The sequence below is a fragment of the Notothenia rossii genome (assembly GCF_949606895.1).
Source record: "Notothenia rossii genome assembly, chromosome: 10".
Lineage (NCBI taxonomy): Eukaryota > Metazoa > Chordata > Actinopteri > Perciformes > Nototheniidae > Notothenia > Notothenia rossii.
In genome coordinates, this window is record NC_136908.1 from 2,404,654 (window position 1) to 2,430,551 (window position 25,898).

A 25,898-nucleotide genomic window follows, 5' to 3' on the forward strand; every position below is an offset into this window, starting at 1 on the left:
TGTGTATTTGTTTTTGTTGCACATGTGTGACTGGTCTGTTTTACTTTAGTTAAAATCACAACTCAGTTTGAGTCTAGTATATAAAATATAATATAATCTGACATTTTAAAGACTGTTTACCGACTTACTATACTATCACTTTTTATTGACAATATTATACTTGGATTTTTATGACTTTTTATGTGACTTTATATAACATACTATTCTATTGTGTTTTTTCCGGGGGACACTGAAGAGTAACGCACACAGCCGGAGACCAGGGGACACTAAAAAGTGACGCACACAGCTGGGAGACCAGGGGACACTAAAGAGTGACGCACACAGCTGGGAGACCAGGGGACACTAAAGAGTGACGCACACAGCTGGAAGACCAGGGGACACTAAAGAGTGACGCACACACCTGGGAGACCAGGGGACACTAAAGAGTGACGCACACAGCTGGAAGACCAGGGGACACTAAAGACTGACACACACAGACTTACCATACTATCATTTCTTTTTCACTTTTTATAACACACATTTCTACGACATACTTTACCTTTTTAGAGTTTGATTATATACTAAACTCAGGCTATTCTATAACTGTGATGGCTTCTTTATGACTTTATATAACATTCTAATCTATGAATGTTTCCAACATGCTATTGTTTGACACTTTCATTACATTTTTATCATTAACTTGACATACTGTATATTATGACTGTTTCCAACAAACAACACTCTGGCCCGTTCTCATTTCTCTAACTCCCCTCCTCGACTCCTATCCTCGTGAGTTAGTCCCGCCCACAGGAGATGCGAGCGGAGGACTGAGGAGGGGAGCCGAGGAAAGAGGAGGGGAAGCAGCAGGAGGTTAGAGAAATGAGAACTCCTCTCCTCTGAGCGGTCATTTTCAAGAGACGTCCATTAATGATGACAGGAGGCACAGCAGCCCTCTGTCTGATGGACAGATGTGTTCATGACCACTTATATATTTACTTTGATTCATTCACAGTGCGGTGTAATGAGACAATAACAGGCTACACACACACACACACACACACACACACACACACACACACACACACACACACACACACACACACACACACACACACACACACACACACACACACACACACACACACACACACACACACACACACACACACACACACACACACACACACACACACACACACACACACACTTATATAAATATATACAATTTCCAAATCAAACAAGTATGAGATACTCTCATAATAACACAATCAGAGACTGAATATATCCCCCAGAGGAACCGCGGAGGAACCATCCTCCAGTGTATCCTCGGTTACAGCTCCTCCAGAGAGCCTCCTCTCCTCTCTCCTCTCTCCTCTCTCCTCTCTCCTCTCGCCTCGGTTACAGCTCCTCCAGAGAGCCTCCTCTCCTCTCTCCTCTCTCCTCGGTTACAGCTCCTCCAGAGAGCCTCCTCTCCTCTCTCCTCGGTTACAGCTCCTCCAGAGAGCCTCCTCTCCTCTCTCCTCTCTCCTCTCTCCTCTCTCCTCGGTTACAGCTCCTCCAGAGAGCCTCCTCGATGCTCGGTCCTCGATGTGCATTTAGAGAAATTAGATGTCCTTTAACATGGCGCGCTGAAATCCATTTCCGGGTCACTCCCAGAGGACCAAGGAGTCGAGGCGTCGAGGATTCGAGGAGTCGAGGAGTCGAGGAGGGGGAATTAGTGAAATGAGAAAGGGCCTCTGAATTTTTTGTTTATTTTTATGACTTTTTATGACTTACTGTACTATCCGTTTTCGTGACATACTATACTGAGACTTTCTTATGGCTAGTATGATATTTTCATTTCTTTTATGACACACACTATAAAATAAAACATATTTCGACATTTAATCCAAACACAACTAGAAGACATCCACAGTTAACAAAAAACACTTCACAGCATGAACTGCATTTATAAAATTTATTTATATAGATATATTCATCTATGCAGTAATGTATGATATTTATATTTATATAGAAATCTACGCATCCTGCTGTCCTTTCACAGAACAGAAGCACAACGACAGAAGCTCTGGATATTACCGGCCAGACGTTCTGCGTTCATCGACAGGAAACAAAAACAGCCTTTAAATTACAATCACTTCAGTGACGTTACAATCATTCTTCATCTGGAACAGTCCTACTTCACTTTAACTACACTCAGCTAAAGTCTGTACATGTTTGTCCAAGCGAGTGGGAGTTGTGGTCGCTGCCAAATATACCTTGTTGTGTCTTAAATACCTCCATGTATTCAGTGTTTCTGTATAGTCCACTGACGCACGAGCAGAAATCAGCAAGCAGACACTAATGCTTTGAAACTCATCACAATGCCCAAATCATTTAGAAATAATCACACGCTATGGAAAACAACTTGAGATAAGACTTTTGAAACTTCCCTAATTCATTCAGATTTAAAACATTCATAGCAGCTTTACATCCATGTTCCTCTCATTATAAGCTGCTTTTTAAAAAGTCTTAAAGGTCCCATGTCATGCTTTTCTGGTTCTGACCCGTCCCCTTGTTTGTTATGAAGGTTGTTCTGCATGTGAACGGTCTGCAGAGTTCCAAACCCTGAACGTACAGCCTGTAGCGAGTAAAACTCTAACACAGAGAAGACCTGTCTGTGCTGCCCCAGAACGCCTCGTTGGACATTTCTCTTTTTCCATTGTTTGCTTCCTGGGTTCAGTGACGTGTGCACACCCAGATCAACAACACCCAAATGGACCAATCCTTGGAGCCCCTCTCACACCAGAGTCCTGCATCGGGTCGGGTACACGAAGGTGCTTTTTTCCGGGTTCGGTTCTGGGTAAAAAAAAGATGGTGCGGGTCGGGTCGCGGGTGTTGCGTAATAAATATATTAAAGTTATTATTATTTAGTTTAATGTTTGAATCCTCAGACCTCTCCCCCGCGCATTAATCTGCTGCTGAGCGCGCCACATTCAAAATGTCTGAGGTGAAGCTCTCTAGCGGAGAATATATCATTTTCAATAACACTTCCTCAAGAGCGAAATCCAACGTCTGGGAGGCTTTTGGTTTCATCCTAGACGGAGAGAAGAACCAACATCCCACGCTTTTTTAGAGAAATATGGAACTGCGTGTGTTAATGATTGCATGTTTTCACTGCTCATATATATGCAGGTTCGGGTCGGGTTGCAGATCTAATTGGCAATATGTGGGGGTAGCGGGGCGGGTCTTGAAAATCAGACCCATGCCGGACTCTGCCTCACACACCAGGACCCCTTAGCTAACTAACAGGGAGTCCCATTGACTTGCATAGAACTCCATGGTTGGTAACAGACGAGTTGGGATGGTGGAGAAATACTCTCCGCAGACCCATTCTCACAGCGTTAGAAACCTTTTTCTTACTCAATATCAAGCCACACTTATTGTTTTTACTTCGGCTGTGAGTGTTTGTGTGCTCAGGGTGAGTTTCGATGTGTCTCGCTGTATCGTCGACCCGGAAACCTGTCCGCTCCTCGCAGCAACGAGCCTCGCAACGTCCCGACCAATCAGAGCACAGTGGGCTCACGTACTATACAGAGATGCTGGATGAGAAACCAATGTGAGTTTGGAACATTGAACAATCTAAATCTATTCTAGTAGACCTCTAGCCGTGACATGGGACCTTTAACTCGACAGTATTTTTTCCAGCTTATCAAACAGCATTTCAATCTCTCGTTCGTTGAAAGTATACACAAGTTTCTCCTCGCTATAAATCAAAAAGCAGTCACATATTGCACTATGAATGCAGAAATACCAGCTTACACTATACAGAAAAGTGCTTCTAATGTTTATCCACACACACAGGATGCTACACACAAACACAGGAACACACACACATCGATCAGTGTGTCACACAGCCCTACAGTACCGTACATGTTATGGTCTCCCCCTCCCTTTTAAATGTCACTTTTCAGCTTTAAGAGGTGTAATTGGGTGGGGGAGTTGTTTTTACAGTTCTTCAAGTATTAGAGGAAGGTTCAGGAATGGACTTTGAAGGCCAGCAGCTCCTCTGAGTGCATGTTGTTGAGCGAGCGAAGGTCGGGAAGTTTGAGAAGCAGCTTGGTGAAAACGGCCGATTCGTTGGGGTGGTTTTTGGTGATCAAACTGCGCAGAGTTCGGATCAAAGTCTCCTGAAGCGCCTCCACAGAGTTCACGTTCTCGATGCCCGAGCGATCTGTGGAGGACAGGAAGAGATCATTTCATGGGTTAAAAATAGCTTAAAAATCAATTATCATGTTATAATGGGTGTCGGATGCCAAACTAATGAAGGTTTCATAAGATATATTGCGCCATGAAGAAATGTCATCATAAAGTAAGCAATCAATCAAAATGTATTTATAGAGCTCAATATCACACATTTGACCTTAGTGGACTTATGAGGCTGAGCCAGGAAGACCTTCTTTACTAATCCATTTACTATTTTTATGTTACCACTCTCTCTCCTCTCAATAAGTGATCGGGGGCGTCACTCCCCAGCTTAACCAATCACTTTGCTCTATTCTCACAAGCCTATCATAGCCCAACCATCCATTCACCACCACCACCACCAGGTTCAAGCTAAGCCCCTCCCCTTCAGACCGACCCCAACCATCCATTCACCACCACCACCAGGGTCAAGCTAAGCCCCTCCCCTTCAGACCGACCCCAACCATCCATTCACCACCACCACCAGGGTCAAGCTAAGCCCCTCCCCTTCAGACCGACCCCAACCATCCATTCACCACCACCACCAGGGTCGAGCTAAGCCCCTCCCCTTCAGACCGAACCCAACCATCCATTCACCACCACCAGGGTCAAGCTAAGCCCCTCCCCTTAAGACCGAACCCAACTATCCATTCCGCACCACCAGGGTCAAGCGAAGCCCCTCCCCTTCAGACCGACCCCAACTATCCATTCACCACCACCAGGATCAAGCTAAGCCCCTCCCCTTCAGACCGCACCCACTATCCATTCACCACCACCAGGGTCAAGCTAAGCCACTCCCCATCAGACCGACCCCAACCATCCATTCAACACCACCAGGGTCAAGCTAAGCCCCTCCCCTTCAGACCGACCCCAACCATCCATTCAACACCACCAGGGTCAAGCTAAGCCCCTCCCCTTCAGACCAAACCCAACTATCCATTCACCACCACCAGGGTCAAGCTAAGCCCCTCCCCTTAAGACCGAACCCAACAATCCATTCACCACCACCAGGGTCAAGCGAAGCCCCTCCCCTTCAGACCGACCCCAACCATCCATTCAACACCACCAGGGTCAAGCTAAGCCCCTCCCCTTCAGACCGACCCCAACCATCCATTCAACACCACCAGGGTCAAGCTAAGCCCCTCCCCTTCAGACCAAACCCAACTATCCATTCACCACCACCAGGGTCAAGCTAAGCCCCTCCCCTTAAGACCGAACCCAACAATCCATTCACCACCACCAGGGTCAAGCGAAGCCCCTCCCCTTCAGACCGACCCCAACTATCCATTCACCACCACCAGGGTCAAGCTAAGCCCCTCCCCTTCAGACCGAACCCAACTATCCATTCACCACCACCAGGTCAAGCTAAGCCCCTCCCCTTCAGACCGACCCCAACCATCCATTCAACACCACCAGGGTCAAGCTAAGCTCCTCCCCTTCAGACCAAACCCAACCATCCATTCACCACCACCAGGGTCAAGCTAAGCCCCTCCCCTTCAGACCGAACCCAACTATCCATTCAACACCACCAGGGTCAAGCTAAGCCCCTCCCCTTCAGACCGACCCCAACCATCCATTCACCACCACCACCAGGGTCAAGCTAAGCCCCTCCCCTTCAGACCGACCCCAACCATCCATTCACCACCACCAGGATCAAGCTCCTCCCCTTCAGACCGAACCCACTATCCATTCACCAACACCAGGGTCAAGCTAAGCCACTCCCCTTCAGACCGACCCCAACCATCCATTCAACACCACCAGGGTCAAGCTAAGCCCCTCCCCTTCAGACCGAACCCAGCTATCCATTCACCACCACCAGTGTCAAGACCCCGGGGGGGGTATCGGATCGGGGCCCAATCGCCAAAACTCCATTACATTAATTTGTGTATTCCTGGCAATAAATATGTATTCTTATCAAAACCGTCTCTCCTGATTGAATACAGTTTGTACAGAATATGAATACGACACTAACTGCCATAAAATGTCAAAACAAATACTATCGTTTTTAATGTTATGAAATGTTATGGTACGGTAAGGACACTCCTAACTCTGCTTTGGTCTTGGTAGAAAAGATACAAAATGAGTATTAAGCAAACATGTTATTAAAGCTTTGATTGTATGAGTTAAAAACAACTCAAGATGGTGGTAAGAGATTATCAAATGCTAAAATGATAAAACTATTATAAGAAATATCATAAAATAGTGTGTCATAATAAAAAGTTATACGATAGTGTGCCTTTTAAAAAGCAGCCTTAAGCATTTGATAGCATAATACATCGTGAGATTTGGAGCATTGGATTGAGCGTTTTCCCTATAGCAACTTTTATATTCATTTTGGCATTTCTTTGCATTTTTTGGGCTAAAAGATTTAAAGAATTATCTACAAAATTATCTTTTCTTTTCAATTGTAGCTCTTGTATGTCCGGAGTATTTATCTTTCAGTTCATTGTCATGTATTGAATCAAATTCCAAACTTCTAACCGTGTAAATCATATCTAATTGTAGCTTAATGTATTTTCTTTACTGTAATGATCCATAAACAGCGCCCCCTACCTGCAGACACCAGCACCACGGCAGTGAAGAGGCTCATCTCCTCCTCGCTGAGTCCCAGATTTACGAGTTTCTCACTGAAGTCGAACATGGAGTTCAGCAGGTCTCCGGCCCCCATGGCTCTCAGAGTCTCTACGCCGTACCTCTTTCCCCCCAGGAAGGTGACGCTGTGATCCTTCACATCGAAGAGAGAAGCAAAACGCACCACCAGCACCTGCAGAGAAATAACACACACCTCAACACACACCTCAAACACACACCTCAACAACACATCAACACACACCTCAACACACACACCTCAACACACACCTCAACACACACACCTCAACACACACCTCAACACACACCTCAACACACACACCTCAACAACACACCTCAACACACACCTCAACACACACACCTCAACACACACCTCAACACACACACCTCAACACACACCTCAACAACACACACCTCAACACACACCTCAAACACACACCTCAACACACACACCTCAACAACACACACCTCAACACACACCTCAAACACACACCTCAACAACACACACCTGAAACACACACCTGAAACACACACCTCAACAACACACACCTGAAACACACACCTCAACACACACCTCAACACACACACCTGAAACACACACCTCAACAACACACACCTGAAGCACACACCTCAACACACACCTGAAACACACACCTCAACACACACACCTGAAACACACACCTCAACACACACCTCAACACACACACCTCAACACACACACCTCAACAACACAAACCTCAACACACACCTCAACACACACCTCAACACACACCTCAACACACACCTCAACACACACACCTCAACAACACAAACCTCAAACACACACCTCAACAACACAAACCTCAACACACACCTCAACACACACCTCAACACACACCTCAACACACACCTCAACACACACCTCAACACACACCTCAACACACACCTCAAACACACACACACCTCAGCACACACCGCAACACACACCTCAAACACACACACACCTCAACACACACCTCAACAACACAAACCTCAACACACACCTCAACACACACCTGAAACACACACCTCAACAACACACACCTGAAACACACACCTCAACAACACAAACCTCAACACACACACCTCAAACACACACCTCAAACACACACCTCAACACACACACCTCAACAACACACACCTCAACACACACCTCAACACACACACCTCAACAACACACACCTCAACACACACACCTCAACCACACACCTCAACACACACACCTCAACACACACACCTCAACACACACACCTCAACACACACACCTCAATAACACACACCTCAACACACACACCTCAACAACACACCTCAACAACACACCTCAACACACACCTCAACAACACACACCTCAACACACACCTCAACAACACACACCTCAACACACACACCTCAATAACACACACCTCAACACACACACCTCAACAACACACCTCAACACACACCTCAACAACACACACCTCAACACACACACCTCAATAACACACACCTCAACACACACACCTCAACAACACACCTCAACACACACCTCAACAACACACACCTCAACACACACCTCAACAACACACACCTCAACACACACCTCAACAACACACACCTCAACACACACCCCTCAACACACACCCCTCAACACACACACCTCAACACACACCCCTCAACACACACCCCTCAACACACACACCTCAACACACACCTCAACAACACACACCTCAACAACACACACCTCAACACACACCTCAACAACACACACCTCAACACACACCTCAACAACACACACCTCAACACACACACCTCAACAACACACACCTCAACAACACACACCTCAACACACACACCTCAACACACACACCTGAAACACACACACCTGAAACACACACCTCAACAACACACCTCAACAACACACACCTCAACACACACACCTCAACAACACACATCTCAAACACACACCTCAACAACACACACCTCAACACACACACCTCAAACACACACACCTCAACAACACACACCTCAACACACACACCTCAAACACACACCTCAACACACACCTCAAATACACACACCTCAACAACACACCTCAAACACACACCTCAACACACACCTCAACAACACACACCTCAACACACACACCTCAACAACACACCTCAACAACACACCTCAACAACACACACACACACCTCAACAACACACACCTCAACAACACACCTCAACAACACACCTCAACACACACCTCAACAACACACACCTCAACAAACACACCTCAACAACACACACCTCAACAACACACACCTCAACACACACACCTCAACACACACACCTCAACAACACACACCTCAACAACACACACCTCAACACACACACCTCAACACACACCTCAACACACACACCTCAACAACACACACCTCAACAACACACACCTCAACACACACACCTCAACAACACACACCTCAACAACACACACCTCAACACACACACCTCAACACACACACCTCAACAACACACACCTCAACACACACCTCAACAAACACACCTCAACAACACACACCTCAACAAACACACCTCAACAACACACACCTCAACACACACACCTCAACAACACACACCTCAACACACACCTCAACACACACACCTCAACACACACACCTCAACACACACACCTCAACACACACACCTCAACAACACACACCTCAACACACACACCTCAACACACACACCTCAACACACACACCTCAACAACACACACCTCAACACACACACCTCAACACACACACCTCAACAACACACACCTCAACAACACACACCTCAACACACACACCTCAACAACACACACCTCAACACACACACCTCAACAACACACCTCAACAACACACACCTCAACAAACACACCTCAACAACACACACCTCAACAACACACACCTCAACACACACCTCAACAACACACACCTCAACAACACACACCTCAACAACACACACCTCAACACACACCTTAACACACACACCTCAACACACACACCTCAACACACACACCTCAACACACACACCTGAAACACACACACTTGAAACACACACCTCAACACACACCTCAACAACACACACCTCAACAACACACACCTCAACAACACACACCTCAACAACACACACCTCAACACACACACATCTCAACAACACACACCTCAACACACACACATCTCAACACACACCTCAACACACACACCTCAACAACACACACCTCAACACACACACACCTCAACAACACACCTCAACACACACCTCAACAACACACACCTCAAATACACACACCTCAAATACACACACCTCAAACACACACCTCAACAACACACCTCAACAACACACCTCAACACACACACCTCAACAACACACACCTCAACACACACACCTCAACAACACACACCTCAACACACACACCTCAACAACACACCTCAAACACACACCTCAACAACACAAACCTCAACACACACCTCAACACACACCTCAACACACACCTCAACACACACCTCAAACACACACACACCTCAGCACACACCGCAACACACACCTCAAACACACACACACCTCAACACACACCTCAACAACACAAACCTCAACACACACCTCAACACACACCTGAAACACACACCTCAACAACACACACCTGAAACACACACCTCAAACACACACCTCAACACACACACCTCAAACACACACCTCAAACACACACCTCAACACACACACCTCAACAACACACACCTCAACACACACCTCAACACACACACCTCAACAACACACACCTCAACACACACACCTCAACACACACACCTCAACAACACACACCTCAACACACACACCTCAACACACACACCTCAACCACACACCTCAACACACACACCTCAACACACACACCTCAACACACACACCTCAACACACACACCTCAATAACACACACCTCAACACACACACCTCAACAACACACCTCAACACACACCTCAACAACACACACCTCAACACACACCTCAACAACACACACCTCAACACACACCTCAACAACACACACCTCAACACACACCCCTCAACACACACCCCTCAACACACACACCTCAACACACACCCCTCAACACACACCCCTCAACACACACACCTCAACACACACCTCAACAACACACACCTCAACAACACACACCTCAACACACACCTCAACAACACACACCTCAACACACACCTCAACAACACACACCTCAACACACACACCTCAACAACACACACCTCAACAACACACACCTCAACACACACCTCAACACACACACCTCAACACACACACCTCAACACACACACCTGAAACACACACCTCAACAACACACACCTCAACACACACACCTCAACAACACACATCTCAAACACACACCTCAACAACACACACCTCAACACACACACCTCAAACACACACACCTCAACAACACACACCTCAACACACACACCTCAAACACACACCTCAACACACACCTCAAATACACACACCTCAACAACACACCTCAAACACACACCTCAACACACACCTCAACAACACACACCTCAACACACACACCTCAACAACACACCTCAACAACACACCTCAACAACACACACACACACCTCAACAACACACACCTCAACAACACACCTCACAACACACACCTCAACAACACACACCTCAACACACACCTCAACACACACACCTCAACAACACACACCTCAACAACACACACCTCAACACACACACCTCAACACACACACCTCAACAACACACACCTCAACAACACACACCTCAACACACACACCTCAACACACACCTCAACACACACACCTCAACAACACACACCTCAACAACACACACCTCAACAAACACACCTCAACAACACACACCTCAACACACACCTCAACAAACACACCTCAACAACACACACCTCAACACACACACCTCAACAACACACACCTCAACACACACACCTCAACAACACACACCTCAACACACACACCTCAACAACACACACCTCAACACACACCTCAACACACACACCTCAACACACACACCTCAACACACACACCTCAACAACACACACCTCAACACACACACCTCAACACACACACCTCAACACACACACCTCAACAACACACACCTCAACACACACACCTCAACACACACACCTCAACACACACACCTCAACAACACACACCTCAACAACACACACCTCAACACACACACCTCAACAACACACACCTCAACACACACACCTCAACAACACACCTCAACAACACACACCTCAACACACACCTCAACAACACACACCTCAACAACACACACCTCAACAACACACACCTCAACACACACCTTAACACACACACCTCAACACACACACCTCAACACACACACCTCAACACACACACCTGAAACACACACACTTGAAACACACACCTCAACACACACCTCAACAACACACACCTCAACAACACACACCTCAACACACACACCTCAACAACACACACCTCAACAACACACACCTCAACAACACACACCTCAACAACACACACCTCAACACACACCTTAACACACACACCTCAACACACACACCTGAAACACACACACTTGAAACACACACCTCAACACACATCTCAACAACACACACCTCAACACACACACATCTCAACACACACCTCAACACACACACCTCAACAACACACACATCTCAACACACACCTCAACACACACACCTCAACAACACACACCTCAACACACACACACCTCAACAACACACCTCAACACACACCTCAACAACACACACCTCAAATACACACACCTCAAATACACACACCTCAAACACACACCTCAACAACACACCTCAACAACACACCTCAACACACACACCTCAACACACACACCTCAACAACACACACCTCAACACACACACCTCAACAACACACCTCAAACACACACACCTCAACAACACACACCTCAACACACACACCTCAACACACACACCTCAACAACACACACCTCAACACACACACCTCAACAACACACCTCAACACACACATCTCAACAACACACACCTCAACACACACACATCTCAAACACACACCTCAACACACACACCTCAACAACACACACCTCAACACACACACACCTCAACAACACACCTCAACACACACCTCAACAACACACACCTCAACACACACACCTCAACACACACACCTCAACAACACACACCTCAACACACACACCTCAACAACACACCTCAACACACACATCTCAACAACACACACCTCAACACACACACATCTCAAACACACACCTCAACACACACACCTCAACAACACACACCTCAACACACACACACCTCAACAACACACCTCAACACACACCTCAACACACACACATCTCAAACACACACCTCAACACACACACCTCAACAACACACACCTCAACACACACACACCTCAACACACACACCTCAACAACACACACCTCAACACACACACACCTCAACAACACACCTCAACACACACCTCAACAACACACACCTCAACACACACACATCTCAACAACACACACCTCAACACACACACATCTCAACACACACCTCAACACACACACCTCAACAACACACACCTCAACACACACACACCTCAACAACACACCTCAACACACACCTCAACAACACACACCTCAAATACACACACCTCAAATACACACACCTCAAACACACACCTCAACAACACACCTCAACAACACACCTCAACACACACACCTCAACACACACACCTCAACAACACACACCTCAACACACACACCTCAACAACACACCTCAAACACACACACCTCAACAACACACACCTCAACACACACACCTCAACAACACACACCTCAACACACACACCTCAACAACACACACCTCAACACACACACACCTCAACAACACACCTCAACACACACCTCAACAACACACACCTCAAATACACACACCTCAAATACACACACCTCAAACACACACCTCAACAACACACCTCAACAACACACCTCAACACACACACCTCAACACACACACCTCAACAACACACACCTCAACACACACACCTCAACAACACACCTCAAACACACACACCTCAACAACACACACCTCAACACACACACCTCAACAACACACACCTCAACACACACACCTCAACACACACACCTCAACACACACACCTCAACAACACACACCTCAACACACACACCTCAACAACACACCTCAACACACACATCTCAACAACACACACCTCAACACACACACATCTCAAACACACACCTCAACACACACACACCTCAACAACACACCTCAACACACACCTCAACAACACACACCTCAACAACACACACCTCAACACACACACACCTCAACAACACACCTCAACACACACCTCAACAACACACACCTCAAACACACACCTCAACAACACACCTCAACAACACACCTCAACACACACACCTCAACAACACACACCTCAACACACACACCTCACACCTCAACACACACACCTCAACAACACACCTCAACACACACACCTCAACACACACACCTCAACACACACACCTCAACACACACACCTCAACAACACACACCTCAACACACACACCTCAACAACACACACCTCAACACACACACCTCAACAACACACACCTCAACACACACACCTCAACAACACACACCTCAACACACACACCTCAACAACACACACCTCAACACACACCTGAAACACACACCTAAACACACACACCTCAGCAACACACACCTCTACACACACTTCAGCAACACACACCTCAACACACACACCTCAGCAACACACACCTCAACACACACTTCAGCAACACACACCTCAACACACACACCTCAGCAACACACACCTCAACACACACCTGAAACACACACCTCAACAACACACACCTCAACAACACACACCTCAACACACACACATCTCAACAACACACACCTCAACACACACACATCTCAAACACACACCTCAACACACACACCTCAACAACACACACCTCAAATACACACACCTCAAATACACACACCTCAAACACACACCTCAACAACACACACCTCAAACACACACACCTCAGCAACACACACCTCAACACACACTTCAGCAACACACACCTCAACAACACACACCTCAACACACACACCTCAGCAACACACACCTCAACACACACCTGAAACACACACCTCAACAACACACACCTCAACAACACACACCTCAACACACACACATCTCAACAACACACACCTCAACACACACACATCTCAAACACACACCTCAACACACACACCTCAACAACACACACCTCAACACACACACACCTCAACAACACACCTCAACACACACCTCAAATACACACACCTCAAATACACACACCTCAACAACACACACCTCAAACACACACCTCAACAACACACCTCAACAACACACCTCAACACACACAACTCAACACACACACCTCAACAACACACACCTCAACACACACACCTCAACAACACACCTCAACAACACACACCTCAACACACACACCTCACACCTCAACACACACACCTCAACAACACACCTCAACAACACACACCTCAACACACACACCTCAACACACACACCTCAACAACACACACCTCAACACACACACCTCAACACACACACCTCAACACACACACCTCAACAACACACACCTCAACAACACACACCTCAACACACACACCTCAACAACACACACCTCAACACACACACCTCAACAACACACACCTCAACACACACCTGAAACACACACCTAAACACACACACCTCAGCAACACACACCTCAACACACACACCTCAACAACACACACCTCAACACACACACCTCAGCAACACACACCTCAACACACACCTGAAACACACACCTCAACACACACACCTCAACAACACACACCTCAACAACACACACCTCAACACACACCTCAACACACACACCTGAAACACACACACCTCAACAACACACACCTCAGCAACACACACCTCAACAACACACACCTCAACAACACACACCTCAACAACACACACCTCAACACACACACCTCAGCAACACACACCTCAACAACACACACCTCAACACACACCTCAACACACACACCTGAAACACACACACCTCAACAACACACACCTCAACACACACCTCAACAACACACCTCAACACACACCTCAACAACACACACCTCAACACACACCTCAACAACACACCTCAACAACACACACCTCTACACACACCTCAGCAACACACACCTCAACAACACACACCTCAACAACACACACCTCAACACACACCTCAACACACACACCTCAGCAACACACACCTCAACAACACACACCTCAACACACACCTCAACACACACACCTCAACAACACACACCTCAACACACACCTCAACAACACACCTCAACACACACCTCAACACACACCTCAACAACACACACCTCAACACACACCTCAACACACACACCTCAACACCACACACCTCAACAACACACACCTCAACACACACACCTCAACACACACACCTCAACAACACACACCTCAACACACACCTCAACACACACACCTCAACAACACACACCTCAACAACACACACCTCAACACACACACCTCAACACACACCTCAACACACACACCTCAACACCACACACCTCAACAACACACACCTCAACACACACACCTCAACACACACACCTCAACAACACACACCTCAACACACACCTCAACAACACACACCTCAACAACACACCTCAACAACACACACCTCAACACACACCTCAACACACACACCTCAACACCACACACCTCAACAACACACACCTCAACACACACACCTCAACACACACACCTCAACAACACACACCTCAACACACACCTCAACAACACACCTCAACAACACACACCTCAACAACACACACCTCAACACACACACCTCAACAATACAAACCTCAACAACACACACCTCAAACACACACACCTCAACAACACACACCTCAACAACACACCTCAACAACACACACCTCAACACACACACCTCAAACACACACCTCAACACACACCTGAAACACACACCTCAACAACACACACCTCAAACACACACCTCAACAACACACACCTCAACACACACACCTCAACACACACACCTCAAACACACACCTCAACACACACCTGAAACACACACCTCAACAACACACACCTCAACACACACACCTCAACACACACACCTCAAACACACACCTCAACACACACCTGAAACACACACCTCAACACACACACCTCAACACACACACCTCAACACACACACCTCAAACACACACCTCAACACACACCTGAAACACACACCTCAACACACACACCTCAACACACACCTCAACAACACACCTGAAACACACACCTCAACACACACCTCAACACACACACCTCAAACACACACCTCAACACACACCTGAAACACACACCTCAACAACACACACCTCAGCAACACACACCTCAACACACACCTGAAACACACACCTCAACAACACACACCTCAACAACACACACCTCAACAACACACACCTCAACAACACACACCTCAACAACACACACCTCAACAACACACACCTCAACAACACACACCTCAACACACACCTGAAACACACACACCTCAACACACACACCTCAACACACACCTCAACACACACCTCAACACACACACACCTCAACAACACACCTCAACAACACACACCTCAACAACACACCTCAACACACACACCTCAGCAACACACACCTGAAACACACACACCTCAACACACACACCTCAACAACACACACCTCAACAACACACACCTCAACACACACACCTCAACAACACACACCTCAACAACACACACCTCAACAACACACACCTCAACAACACACACCTCAACAACACACACCTCAACAACACACACCTGAAACACACACACCTCAACAACACACACCTCAACACACACCTCAACAACACACACCTCAACACACACCTCAACAACACACACCTCAACAACACACACCTCAACAACACACACCTCAACAACACACACCTCAACAACACACACCTCAACAACACACACCTCAAACACACACACCTCAACACACACCTCAACACACACCTCAAACACACACACCTCAACAACACACCTCAACACACACCTCAACACACACCTCAACAAAACACCTCAACACACACACCTCAACAACACACACCTCAACAACACACACCTCAACACACACCTCAAACACACACACCTCAACACACACACCTCAACAACACACACCTCAACAACACACACCTCAACACACACACCTCAAACACACACACCTCAAACACACACACCTCAACACACAAACCTCAACAACACACACCTCAACAACACACACCTCAAACACACACCTCAACAACACACACCTCAACAACACACACCTCAAACACACACCTCAACACACACACCTCAACAACACACACCTCAACAATACACACCTCAACAACACACACCTCAACAACACACACCTCAATACACACCTCAACAACACACCTCAACAACACACACCTCAACACACACCTCAACACACACACCTCAACAACACACACCTCAACAACACACACCTCAACACACACCTCAACACACACCTCAACACACACACCTCAACAACACACACCTCAACAACACACACCTCAACAACACACGCCTCAACACACACACCTCAATACACACCTCAACAACACACACCTCAACACACACACCTCAACAACACACCTCAACACACACACCTCAACAACACACACCTCAACACACACACCTCAACACACACACCTCAACACACACACCTCAACACACACACCTCAACAACACACACCTCAACACACACACCTCAAACACACACACCTCAACACACACACCTCAACACACACACCTCAACAACACACACCTCAAACACACACACCTCAACACACACACCTCAACACACACACCTCAAACACACACCTCAACAACACACCTCAACAACACACACCTCAACACACACACCTCAACAACACACCTCAACAACACACACCTCAACACACACACCTCAACAACACACACCTCAACACACACACCTCAAACACACACACCTCAAACACACACACCTCAACAACACACCTCAACACACACACCTCAACAACACACCTCAACAACACACCTCAACACACACACCTCAACACACACACCTCAACAACACACACCTCAACACACACACCTCAACACACACCTCAACGTGCTGTGTTTTGTTTTTATGTTAACCTTACTGTCTGCCTCATGTTCTTATTGTATTCATGTTTCTGTGGTCTTCATTTGACCTCTAGCTCTTTCTTGTGAAGCACTTTGTGAATTGTATTTCTGTGAAAGGTGCTATACTAAATAAACATATTATTATTATTATTATTATTTTACCTCGAAGGTGCCGGCCTTCAGCAGGCTGACCTGGTCGTGTTGACACAGGTCTCTGAAACCCGGGATCTTCTTAGCAAACTCCACCACCTCCCTGACGGCGGGGGTGAAACTGTGGGAGAAATCCTCCCAAACCTCGTGTCCCGACTTGTGAGGATCCACGTGAGGAGAAGTGTTCATCGGACACACCTGAGGAGAGAAGAGAGAGAGAGGGGGAGGATATTAAACTGTGTGCGTTCTGATGACAATGACAAACTACATTTTGTATATTAAGAAAGAAATCTCTGTCTCTCACCAGGTGCATCCTGTTGCCTCCTCTCCACGGGGGGGCGCTGTAGGCAGTGTTTACAGGACCCTCAGGGGGCGGAGCTACAAAGGCCACATGTGCGTAGGGGGCGGAGCCTCTGGACCCCCTGAAGGGGCAGTGGGTGGGAGGAGGCGTGGCCTCCTGGGGGTCCTGCAGGGTCCCCATGTTGTTGCTGTTGTGGTTCCAGCTGTCCTGAGGGGGTGGGGCCTCAGTGGAAGGGGGCGGGACCTCGGCGGAAGTAGGCGGGGCCTCCTGGTTGTACATGAAGGTCTCCTGGTGGGCCCGAGTCACGGAGCCAATCGCCTCCTCTGATAGGCTGTCAGACGCACAGGGAGAGGAAGAGCTGGTGTCCATGGCCACGCCCACGTCTGATTGGCTGGAGCGAGGGCAGGGGGCGAGGCCTGCGTTCTCTGAGGTAGCGTCATTGGCTGGGAGAGGGCAGGGCAGCATGGGGCCCCCGAGCAGCTGGTTTTGGTGGATCTGGCCCACGAGCAGCTGGTTCTGGTTCTGGTTCTGGTTGTTCATCATGTTGTTCATGGCGCTCTGCATCTCCAGGAGCATCCGCTGCTTCTCTCGCTTCGGGATCCGCCCGAAACGCACCGCTGAGGAGAGGGAGGGAATATATTTGAGAGGGACTCACCTTTGGTGGGGCGTACGTTACAATACAATACAAAGGGGCTTTATTGGCATGACCACATTTTAAACATAGTATTGCCAAAGCATTCCGCACAAGGAGTTATAACAGAACAAAACAAATAGAAACACTAAATGTCAACAACACATGTGGCACAGCACAAAACATAATGTATATGCCAACAACGTTCAGACATGAGGTGTGTTCTCAAAAGTAATACCAGTTTGTTTGTATTAATGTTTTATCCCCCAGTATTGATGTTTTATGGTTCAGTACTCACAGTCCCGGGACATCCCCACCAACAGGCACTTCTTGAAGCGGCACTGCTGGCAGCGGTTCCTGTTGATCCTCATGATGGGGCAGCTCTCGTTCTTAAGGCACTTCTTATACTGGATGTTCTGCTGGATGCTCCTCCGGAAGAAGCCCTGCGATCAGAGGCAACATGTAAAGGTCATTAGAGGCGTTTCCTGAACTCAAAGGAGTTTATTTGAGGTGTTTTGAGATTAAGTTAAAATGACAATGTCCTTATGTACCTATCTTTTTACCTAAAAACTTATTCTGAAGCATTTCAAAACTGATTTGTTTAAATTAAATTGTACAAAAGTGCACATATTATAGGTACCGTGTGCTGTGCATTAACATATCAATATATCCGTCTGTCCGTATTGTGGTGTGTGTGTGTGTGTGTGTGTGTGTGTGTGTGTGTGTGTGTGTGTGTGTGTGTGTGTGTGTGTGTGTGTGTGTGTGTGTGTGTGTGTGTGTGTGTCTGTGTGTGTCACAGTTATGTAGGCCACTCAGCAGAATGCAGAGATATTAATATGAGCAGAGTGAACTACTTTCTCTGAGGCTCTGCTTGTTGCCGTGCAGATGGAGGCGCTGCAGTGACCCACTTCAACTGGACTCACTGCAACACGTGTGTGTGTGTGTGTGTGTGTGTGTGTGTGTGTGTGTGTGTGTGTGTGTGTGTGTGTGTGTGTGTGTGTGTGTGTGTGTGTGTGTGTGTGTGTGTGTGTGTGTGTGTGTGTGTGTACCTTGCAGCCCTCACAGGCGTGCACCCCGTAGTGGAAACCAGAGGCCACGTCCCCGCAGACTTTACACAGCAGAACCAGGCCGTTGATTTCTGATTAATGCACAAACAAAAACATCAGAAAAAATAACTAAAAATACTGCAAACGTGACGAGGGCAGGGCATAAGTACATTCAATCAAGCACAGTAATTAAGAGAGATAGATAGATAGAGAGATAGATAGAGAGAGAGAGATGGATAGATAGATGGATAGATGGATAGATAGATAGATAGATAGATAGATGGATGGATGGATAGATGGATAGATGGATAGATGGATAGATGGATAGATAGATAGATAGATAGATAGATAGATAGATAGATTATTTTTGTTACAGGACCAGTGTGCTCAACATTAAAATACAGATACTTAAAAGTGGAAAAGAGTCAGAAATGTAAGTTAAATGAAAATGAAAAATAGTATATCAATCAATATAAACAATAAACACAATTCTGGACGATTAAAATGTTCTTTCAAAAAGCTCAAAAATACTGCAGTAGCATTTAGCGGTATATAAACTCACATTGAGTGTTTCCTGTATACTGTGTTCTGTGTGCCCATTATAGAGAGACCAAACGTACTTGTGATGCCACATTTCGCGGTGGAAGTGGAGGAGGAGGAGCGTCCGGTTTTCTGGGTCACAGGCAAAATTTTGGGGGTGGGTGAGGAAGAGGAGGGTGAGGAAGAGGAGGGGAAGCTGCCGTTGGAGGAGTCGCTGTGGCAGGACTCTGGGCTGGAGGTGGAGGAGCTGATGTAGGCTATTACGCCCCCTGGTGGAGGAGAGAGGAACAGCAGGATTACAGGACTGCAGACACAACGATGGACAACATGTAATGGGATCTTTTTAGTTGAAATGCAGTTTGCAGCACTCTGACATCTCAATCCTTTCCTCTCAGTGTTCTACTTCCTGCAGGTGGTGCTTTCCTCTCGGTCTGTTTGCATGCCCACTTCCTCAATTAAATGGCCATTATCTGCTTCACTAAAGCAGCAACTGAGACGCTTTCTCCTCTCAGACAAGCTGACCTAATTTCTTCCACAGAGATTAGGTAACAGCTTTATATAATGTCAGCTTCACAAGGGTGTGAGCCAGGTGGAGAGGCCTGTCCCTGCAGCCGTTTAAAGTCCATCAATGATGCCAAATCTAGTTCTGAATCCGTTTTATTTACCCTGACAGAATATATGCTTCCTCTCATTTCAGTAGACATTGAATACGGGGCATTTCGACGATTTGCAGACACACATTGACCATAAATAGATAGCAGTGCTTGCAAAAAAGTGGGATACGAAATGTGTCGATTAGATTTGTAGAAATATGAATCATTACAATTGTATTATTTTATTTTATATCACTATTTTTTATAATTTTTTTAGTATATGTTACTTGTTCCTGCATTGGCATTGGTATATATTTTGCATAAGTATTGTATTTCTTTATGTTTTAATTATACTGTATGTTGCTTTGTAGGAGGAGTCTGGGATTTCGGATATCCATTGACAAAAAACTGCATTGTAGCTGTCGCTGCATTTGACAATAAAGCTTTGAATATTTCAACTTTTTACCTTTAAAGAGTATTTTCCTGTGTTGATTAATATATAGCATTTCAATAAATATGTTGGCATTAGTATAACCAAAATACTTCTTGTTTTGTATTCATTTTATCCAAATTTGATAAAGCTGGAAAACTGAATCCAGAAATGTTGCATTCATGTCTCATGGGAAATGTCACAATTTCAACCCCCGCAAATCAATGGAAGACGTGTAGGTCAGATTAAAGCAATTATTATAAAATCGTTTTATTTCGTGTACACAAAGTGACCTCGACTGAGAAGTACTAATTTGGATTCGTTTAAATGATATCCAACACAAACTATTTAAATTATAAACATCGGATTAATTTGATCGACATTTGATAAAGAGAAATCCAGAAATGCTGCATTCAGGTCCCATGGGAAATGTCACAATTGCAACACCCACAAGGCAATGGGAGACATGTAGATCAAATTTAATCCGATATCTTAAAGTAAATGAGTCTTAAACTTCTAGTCAATGTCGTGAATGTATTCAAAAGCATTCATTTGAGTTTTTTTAAGGGAATGTAACACTGTTTATTATAAAACAATTGATTTCAATTTAAATACAATGTTAATATTAACGGCATAGTTCAGATTATACATCATTACATGAACACTGGGTAACATGTCATTTCTAGAGATATTATACAACCAACGACCCTGAATAACACTGTATAACCTACAACGAGCATCGTGTATCCCATTATCCCCATGGTCCTTGAAAGCAGCACACACTATGAACGTTCTTTTTTTTTTTAAACACGCCCCCACGTGGTGCATACATGTTTTTTTTCCCGGGATAACTGGGTCAGCGCGGGCCTCACGTGTACCCGCGGCGAGACGTCACACAATCTGACGGATGGAATTATGCAACGGCTACGTCATGGCGCCTCTCAGCCAATCAGAGACGACGTAAGGGGAGCGTAAACACAGGTGCACATGGCTAGGCTGCTAGGTCCATGTGAGGACAGAGGACTGCAGTGCTGACCCAGTAATAACAACAAAATACGAGCAATAACCTTTATATTACTACAAGTACCTTATTTAATATTTAACATAATTAATCTTTAAACAGAGACTTATAAATGTAATACAAGCCGGTTTTACATTTTAATTTACCGTAATAACCACATGACCCATTTTAAAGCCCCATTTCCATTTAAATGTGAATTAAATCCCACTTACCAGCTTTGGTCGACTCCATATCCTTTATTTTGTCTATTTTCTGGGGGGTTTTCCTCCTCCTGTGCTACCTCAGTGCTGAAGCCGTGTTTTCTGTGTTTGTGTTCAGCAACTGGGAAGTCGCTGATTTATCCCGGTGGAAAAAAATCGCTATAACATTGAAATGAACCACACCTAAACCTGGCAATTAAAATAAACAATGTGAAATAAATACCCCGTCAGTGACAGACTAGATATTAGAAATCTGAGTTTGAAACAACAGCAAAATGGCCGGTCTCTCGTCCTGGATGCTGTTTTTTTGCTAAAATCCTGCAGGAAATAAAACCGCAGCTCGAGATTTCTCTGTGTTTGTTGGGTTTAAATGGAGGTATTCCGCATCCCATTGACAGAAACAGGCTGAATGCAGAGAAGCAGCTCGGCTCCTGGTTGTTCAGAGGCTGTTTCTGGTCTGGTGTGAAGCCATGTGACCCAGAAACAGCCTCACATCCCGGCTCCTCCCCTCAAAGTAACCCACTGACACACTTTCTGAACCGGCACCGGCTCATGTTATATATGCCGTTATATAGCCGGTAAAACCTCTAATTATACATCCATGTGTAATTAGAGGTAGAGGAGGGAGGAGTACTCAGATCTGGTGCTTTAGTCAAAGTAAAAGAACTCAGATCTTGTAATTTAGTAAAAGTAAAAGTACTCAGATCTTGTAGTGAAAGTAGAAGTACTCAGATCTTGTCATTTAAAGTAAAAGTAGCAGTTGACCAATCACAACAGAGCCGACCAGCTAACCAATCATTGCCAAAAGTAACACATGAGCTGTGTTAATATCCATCCATCCATCCATCCATCCATCCATCCATCCATCCATCCATCCATCCATCCATCCATCCATCCATCCATCCATCCATCCATCTTCTCCCGCTTATCCGTGGTCGGGTCGCGGAGTAGCAGTTCCAGCAGAGAGCCCCAAATTGTCTTTTCCCTGGCCACATAAACCAGCTCTGACTGGGGGGTCCCAAGGCGCTCCCAAGCCAGCGAAGAGATATAATCTCTCCACCTGGTCCTAGGTCCACCCCTCGGTCTAATAATCGGATAAATAATACTTTTTAATATTTTCAGACCATAATGTCTCTACTGTTAAAGGGACCCTATTATGCTTCTTTTTTATTAATGTGTCATACCCAGATTCTATTAATATCATCACTGAGCGATCAGAACTCGTGACAGGGGAAGCAAACAAAGACAAAAACACGTAGCATTACGGAGCATTCACGGGAGATCGTCTCAATTTAGCTCAGGGATGGGCAACTTTGATGGTGGGGGCCACATAATTGATGTACTGGCCACCAGGGGGCCGCAGATTCACTTGAAACACACACACACACACACACACACACACACACACACACACACACACACACACACACACACACACACATTCCATGTGTTGTATGTAATTATTAACAAATATACTAAGTTTGACATCTTCATTGACATTTTACAATCTTTCAGGGAACATAAGCCGCACTAAACAAATATCAGTTCACAGAAATGTTATTTAAATTTTTTTAAATGGCATGTTTGTATTGAACAGGTTATTTAACAATGAAATAAAATTATTTAAAACTATTGGAAAGCACGGAAAATGTGTGTGCATTGAGAATAACCATTAAGATGACATATACATGAAGTCATGAACACTAACCCAGACATTAGTTGTCTAACTTGAACCTAAAACACTTGTAGACTGTCTCTGCTGACGCACAATAGGGGGAGTGTCAACACAGACAACTGTCAACCCGCACTCTGCTGTTCCT

The 25,898-nt window shown here is 46.0% G+C and overlaps 1 protein-coding gene and 1 long non-coding RNA gene across 2 annotated transcripts; one reads left to right on the top strand and one right to left on the bottom strand.

The window, feature by feature from the left end:
• Window positions 1-1,922: 1,922 nt before the first annotated feature.
• nr1d2b (nuclear receptor subfamily 1, group D, member 2b) lies at window positions 1,923-24,572 on the bottom strand. The gene is made up of 8 exons (XM_079655807.1): window positions 24,091-24,572; window positions 21,915-22,103; window positions 21,298-21,386; window positions 20,547-20,691; window positions 19,621-20,234; window positions 19,329-19,514; window positions 6,757-6,967; window positions 1,923-4,192 (listed from the first exon to the last, which is right to left on the bottom strand). The coding sequence occupies exons 1-8, from the start codon at window positions 24,107-24,109 to the stop codon at window positions 3,996-3,998; spliced, it is 1,650 nt and encodes a 549-aa protein (XP_079511933.1). The 5' UTR covers window positions 24,110-24,572; the 3' UTR covers window positions 1,923-3,995.
• On the top strand, window positions 20,632-21,998 carry LOC307022919. Its single transcript, XR_013803520.1, has 3 exons — window positions 20,632-20,716; window positions 21,134-21,179; window positions 21,900-21,998. It is a non-coding gene; the product is annotated as an uncharacterized lncRNA (long non-coding RNA).
• Window positions 24,573-25,898: the final 1,326 nt, after the last annotated feature.